The 7,181-nt window shown below is 34.3% G+C and overlaps 1 protein-coding gene across 1 annotated transcript; it reads right to left on the bottom strand.

Annotated features, from left to right (window-relative positions):
- LOC109850399 (NAD(P)H-quinone oxidoreductase subunit S, chloroplastic) lies at window positions 2,094-3,824 on the bottom strand. Its single transcript, XM_020420421.1, has 2 exons — window positions 3,685-3,824; window positions 2,094-3,550 (listed from the first exon to the last, which is right to left on the bottom strand). Exon 2 carries the CDS (start codon window positions 2,934-2,936, stop codon window positions 2,247-2,249), a length of 690 nt encoding a protein of 229 aa, XP_020276010.1. The 5' UTR covers window positions 2,937-3,550; window positions 3,685-3,824; the 3' UTR covers window positions 2,094-2,246.

The raw sequence follows: 7,181 nt of genomic DNA, 5'->3' as shown, positions 1-7,181 counted from the left end.
AAACTTACAAAATTCACAGTTATCTTCTTCAAGGAAGTGGCCTGGACACAGTTTAATGGGCAAAATACTTTAAAAGACACTTTTCAAACGAGGAAGAACAATTTTGTCAGGTAAATAAACATGTTGATATAAGGGAGGCCAACTTAGATGATTCTAATCAATCGATTCATATAGTACTCTCTGTTCTATCCACAAATACAATATATAAAGATGATTCCAATGGACTAGTTCTATATGATATCAACAAGAAACTGGACACTGATAGCAATACTCTCGAGCAATGATACAGATGAGGAGGCATACAGTTAATTGCAGTTTATCATTAATTTGAAAGTCTCCACAAATATCATAAAATATAGAGTGGAAAGGGAACAAATAACAGGTATAAATACAGGAGTTGATACAACAACAACAACAACATCAAAGCCTTTATCCTAAATTTGTGGAATGGGACATACACACGCACAAGTATATTAATATAGAGGATGTAATATGGTTGCAGATGTAAGAATTAAGGGTCAGTTTGACAACTCAAAATTGGGCCAGATTTGAAGTTGGACCAGGCTCGATTAAAGAGTGTTCTTTTGTCTGGCAAAAATTGTTGCCTGGAACGTCCCAGTTTGTTTTAGTTCAAATTGTGGACCCGGGGGAGTTGGTCGGCAACTTAACCGGTTCTGGCCAGAACCAGATTCAGGATCAAAATCTAACCAGTTTAATGTGTTGCCAAATACACCACAATAGACGGAACAGGTATTCCAAGATAAAATAGACAAATATATAGAGGGAATTTCTCAGGTGTAATCATTGGCTACTGCTCCATGGTATCAAAAGGGCAAAGAATAACCATGCAGATCAAGGGAGGAAACGGAAAGCTCGCAGTCATATTCATTGATTCTGAAGTGTGAGATTCCTTAATAATAACAAGCCTTTGCTCAATAAACAAGGAATAATAGCAGACATATTCTCTCTTTAATTGGAAAAGAACATCACATTTTAAAGGATTAGGGAGGTGATAGATACAAAAGCTAGAATGCTTACTTGTTAAGTTTGTGTCACTCATCCAATTGCTATCACGTAGACTGCAGGAGACAATATTGGCTATCAGGATAACCATTGGTGTAGGTTACAATGGATGACCCGCTAGGATTTTTTTTATAGCAGCACACAATAACTCTTATGGTCATTTGCGACCTGCTATTACTTGTGATAGGAAGAATGGATATATGAGAGTTTGAGATGATGAAGAAGATGGTTAAAGGCTTGAAAAATGTGTGTTCCCCCCTTTTCTGGTTTTATATCTCCATATTATAGCGAAATCTCTCGTGTTATATCCCATACAGTAGGTAGGGTTTGGCCAAAGGATTTATAACCGCATAAGTTCTCCTCTTCCCTAGTGTGTTAATACATGAGTTTGAAGTTACGTCATTTATCTTCAGGTGGTTAAAAATGAGGGAATTCTCATCTGTGCAAACATTGGACAAGAACTCTTCAATCGGTTACAAAAAGGAAGATAATGGTAGCAATGCCTAACAAGATAACTGTATATCTAAGGTAGCTGATCCATAACAACCTCAACTAGCTTATCGGTTCTATGAAAGGGCACCTTTGCTTAGATTTACTTTTAAGAGGATTCTCACACGGACTCATTGTCATAAATGTCTCAACAGTAGCATGAGACTTCTTAATAAGATACAAAGTCACTGTAAATATAGACTTACCAAAAGAGTAGAAAAAATTACGTTAAAAAATGTTGTGTTTGGTGCATTTAAGTGAGCCACTTTCCCTTTTTCTCCAAAATGGAGAGTTGAGAAAATTCTAAGCATACATCTCACAAAGATCTGACATCACTAAAGACACCATCAATTATGTTACAAAGTATTCACTACTTCGATACTAACTCCTTTATGAAAGCTAATCCAAATCCAGATCATCTGAGGGTACTATCCCAATTTATTATCTCGTTCGCTTTGCTTAGCATTAAATAGAAAGAAAGGCAAGAGAAAGAGTATGACAACTAACCAAACACAATATACATAGCTCTCTTAAACTTCACTTGAAAAGCAATATCATATCAAGTTAGTAAGCTTGCCAAATTCAGAAAGAGAAGATATAGTAACACTCAAATGAGAGCTACTTTCATTCAAACACGAAGAATGATGTTATATATATGCATGTAATGTACACAAATGCGGAGGAGAGGGTATATCATAAACAAGAAATTTATTTCACAAACCTCACACTTCCTCTCATGCCGACTTCTCCTCCACAAGCGATTCAAGAACGCAAGACTTTGGGTTCACCATCGGTGGGCCCTTCTCCCTCCTCTCAAGCTCATCAAGATTGAAAGTAATCAACCTATCCCAATTCCCTCCTTCAAACAACACCCCAGCTTTCCCATCAGTAACTCTCTGCACAATCCCGCAATACATATGGAAAGGATTATTCTTATTCTTCACAATGACAATCATCCCCGGCATTAACAGAGGCAAGTCAGGAGCTTTCGGCTTCGAGCCTTGGAACACAATACCTGCTTCCTCATTAGCTGAACTCTTCTTTGGTGGTGGGTTTTCCTGGATGAATTTTTCGAGGCCCTTTTCGCCTCCGGGGAATCCACCAGTTAAGCCCATTAGCTCCTTCTCAAAGGCATCATTGTCATCAAATGAAGATGACGGGGTCGGAGAAGGCGGAGTTGGTTGGGACTGTGACCCTGTAGATGGGTCTTGTTGGATTTGCCTCTTGAGCTCTTTTTGGAGGCCAGCTTCTCCATTGCAGAGGCCTCTGCCTCCCATGATCTCAGAGAGATTGAACTTGGCATGGGGAGTGAAGATGAGTCTATGAGATGAGGATGAGGGAGCAGAGAGATGGGTTTTGTGAAGTAACTGAGTTTTGTTGAGGAGAGGGTTTTGGATGGTTTGGATTGGGATTGAAGTTGCCATGATTTTTGGGAGGTGAGGAAGAAGAGAGAGAGTTGAAGAGAGGGTGTTTATTTTTGAGTGGAGGAGGTTTCAACTTTCAAGCCAGAGTTTTGGTGCGACGAGCTAATGCTTAAGGTTATTTGATGGGATCATTTGTCAGCGCGTGGCTAAAAACCTGTGGCTTAAAATTTTTGATTAAATTGATGAATAGTTCAGGTACAGTGGAAATTAAATCTGAAGCTTAAGTTTCATTTTCATTTTATTGAGAAATAATAAAAAGAAATAAACACATTATCCTTATTCGCTCTAAAAAGCTTTATCCTTCTAACAATTTACAACTATAATTGCCAGATATTTAGATATAAATACAAGAATTTTTTAAAAAAAATGAAAATGAAAAAGGAAAAATTTATAGCACTTTGGACTGCATCCAGTAGAACTATGATCAACATTAACATACATCATAAAGATCTCAACTTTATGAACCCTAGTGCATCTGTACTCCATAAATAGATCAAACTAAGTATAATTTAGACAACAATTGTGGCTAAAGTGGATTTAGAACAGTAGGGAATACCAAAGTGGATACAGCTGGCGAACTCCCTGCTCCTCCAAGCCCCAAAGCATACATCCGTCTGCACAAAAAAGAAAGAAAAAGAGAAGAAAAAAAAAAGAAAAAGAAGGAATAAAATGGAAAATTCACAGAAACTGCTAACCCTAGAGAGAAATTTAGGAAATGTTTCTTTGTTAATGATTGGTTAAACTTTACATGCGGGAGCTGTGAACTCGAAGACAGCTCTGAAGAGGCGGTAAAAGATCGCCGGCGCGGGGAAGATAATGACGTCATCGCTGACGCCATTTCCTCTGCTGATTTTCTGCACTGTAAATTAGGGTGTCAGGTGAAAATTACGACGGGATGAGGGGGTCGAAGTGAAATCGGTCACAGAAAGTATTGGGCCGGAAAATTTTTGAGATGGGCCTCGCAGAACGTCTATGGACACTTCTTGCGTTTGCGGAACATTACAAAATAGTTTGCATAAGGACCCGGATGATCTGCAATTAGGTGGTAGATAGAGATTCAAACATACATTTTTCATCTTTTTAATAATTTAGTAGGTTGTATTATTTGTAATTAGAGTTGAAAAAAAATTATTAAATAATGAATTTATATATCAACACATTCACTAGTATAGTGCACGTGCACTGCACGTGGGCATACTCATTTTTTATGTTCACTGTGAAGGAAAAAAAATTTATTATAAACAAACCAGATCGTTAAAAAAAAGTGACAATGCAAAGTATGCGGACGAAAGAGTAAGGGAAAATTTTATCAAACTATATTATCATAAAATTCAATGTAAAAGTTTGCATTGAACTGCAATTCTAGATTTTAAAAAAAAAAAAACAGAAGCAACTTGTGGTCTTCTCTTAATACGCTACTTTCTAAAGGTAAGTCGAGTGTTAAAAAAGATGGTGTAACTTCGTCGGACCCGGAGCAAGCCATAGAACACTCAGACAGCAAATAATCTCAATGCCTGTTAGAATGTATCAAATGATCATAGTTGTTGATTATTAGGAACAATGTTATGACTTCAAAGAAACAAAATGAAGCCAAACTAACTTTCAGCAACAGATAGAATGACAGATAGAGCAATATGCCAACATTTAGATATCTAACTACGCCATAGATTATTACTAAGATCTAATCAAGCTTATGGAAATAATTTTCTTGAAAGTACTTTCTTTTTTAATGGTGACCGCGGCTAGGCTGTGAGCCTATTAGACCTCTGGTTAACTATATACAAACATAAATAGAACCATAAATACTACAGAGAACGAATCGGTCAGAACTTGTATGAGCAATGTGCATTGAGAGAGCACATATTGTGGAAACATCTGATGATGTATTTAAGGCATTGACCGAAATGGCCTGAAGTCTAGCTAAGTCAATTCTATGAATATAATATAATACCATTTAAGTGATAAATGTCATCTACATGCTTACATAATTGTAATATCTAAGAGTTCCAGTACTAATAAAATGTTATTCGTATAAAAAGAATCATATATGATCTCAAGCCTAATATCCAGACAGACTGCATTGGAGCAACACTACCCTAATCACCAAGACAAGTACTACTTTTTGAACTTCGTTTGATGGATGTTTGCGAAGATTATTAGTCTAGAAGCACGAAGACCAATTATTTTGAAGATTACACTTGAAAATCCCAATTCATTTCAAGAACCCCTACATTCACTACATAAGTAGCACGAGGAGATAACTCCTAATAATTTCTGCAATTGGATATTAGGTACACATGAGATGGTAATTGAATATGGTTCGGTGTAGCATAATAACGATAAGGATCGACAAACTTAGGGATTTGCACTATTATTAGGGTTCATTGTTGTGTCTTGATAATTACCTAGGTAAATAGTTTCACCAACTTTTGAACTGCATTTGATAAATACTTGCCAAGATCATCAACAAAGAAAGATTATCAGCACTATATTGAGACCAATTCTTTTAACGGTTGCAGGGCTTTTCATGCTGTCAAAAAGATCTGCAGCACAATTGTCACCATGACATGTTTACATATTGAACGCAATAAGCCAAATTCTCATACCAATAGTTATAATTAGAGTAATTGATTAGTATATGTATTCAGTAAAATAGATGTTAGTGACTTATGGTACATAAACGAAATTAAATTTAAGCTACAAGGTTCTTCAAAACTTATTACTTTATGAATGGGCAAGCTCAATAAAAGATACTAAAGAATAGTATCCAGTAGCATGTTATTGACCAATTGATCAAATTTGTAACCAGTTACATGTTAGATCAAAAAACATGATATTTCTTCTTAATAAAAATTAGAATAAAAACTCAAATATAATTTTAACCTTAAGAATAAAAACTCAAATACAATTCTAACCTTAAGAATAAAAACTCAAAATAACATGGTATTTCTTCTTACTAAAAATTAGAATAAAAACTAAAATACAACTTTAACCTCAAGAGCAAATTACCATACTATTTAGCGAGCCATGCTTGTCCATGGTGCTTATATTATATATTAGACATCAAAAATCTTTTCATTTTCATTGAATCAACACAAAAGGAAAAGCTTATAATAGTACAAAAATTGGATAAAATTGAGGAGGTAAACAATTTTCAAAACTCTATTATAATTATTAAAAATTAGATTAAATTTCTCCAATAAACAATGATAATAGCTTACAAAAAGAAAATTTTAGGTATAATTTAATCTTTGTAGTTGAATATTCTTGGTGCAATGGGTAGCAATTCTGGAACTAAAAGGAAATAAAAACTAAAGAAAATAAACTAAAAACTTATCAAAAAAAGGAAAAATAAAGATCAATATTTAAATACAATATTTTTAAAATATAATTAAATTTGAAGAAATAAAAACTTATCAAAGAAAATGTACATAGTCGTACTTTAGGGAGGGAGAAATTTTATTTGAAAGAGGAGAGGGAATGTACACGTTGAGGGATGTTAGGAGGTTGCAGGGGGCTAATCATGAAATGAACTGAGAGAACGTGGGGTGTTGATTGGACATTAATTAACAGGCATTAGAGTGAGTCCTTAAGAGGTTTGTTGGTTAATTATTATATGGAATTTGAAGAAGCAATATGTTAGAGATTGTAATGGTAGTGGATGATTATATAAGCATTGAAGAATGATTGCAAATTATCAAACTTGAGAATCATAATAAATATTGACAAGAGCAAAATAGGCAATCAAAAGTTTTAACACATATATTCTCTTTTATAAGTAGTATAGATATAGATTATTGATTTGAATAAGCAATAACAAGTGCCCAATTTTGGATTGAAAAAAGTTCTGGATGTGGATTAATTATAAAATTTTATTTCTTGTTTTCTTATATCACATGCTTAAATTATAGAGTTTTACCAAATAAGCTATTCAATAGGTGTTTGGGGTAATTAACTAATTTTTGGTCAAACTAGCTTTTAAGCTACTTTTTTAATTAATATCTATTTATTTTGTAAAATATCAAATAAGATAACTTTTAAACCCCATTTTAAAAAGCTGGTATACCCCAACTTTTGAAAAATTAGTTTATATGTTCATTTAAATAAGCTAGGTTTGACCCCCCCAAAAAAAATTATTCTACCCAAACAATTTTTATAGCATTTTTATCATAAAAGCTAAAATCTAGTAAAATCTAGCATAACTTATAAGCTTCAAAGAATAAGCTTTCTCAAACACCCTCTAAA

This window comes from Asparagus officinalis, chromosome 7 (assembly GCF_001876935.1).
Source record: "Asparagus officinalis chromosome 7, Aspof.V1, whole genome shotgun sequence".
NCBI lineage: Eukaryota > Viridiplantae > Streptophyta > Magnoliopsida > Asparagales > Asparagaceae > Asparagus > Asparagus officinalis.
The sequence above is the reverse complement of the archived record's forward strand: the minus strand, read 5'-3'. Positions and strand labels throughout refer to the sequence as shown.

What these genes read in the sequence shown, in the direction of transcription:
- LOC109850399 (XM_020420421.1), bottom strand. Translation starts at nt 2,936, where the DNA reads ATGGCAACTTCAATCCCAATCCAAACCATCCAAAACCCTCTCCTCAAC.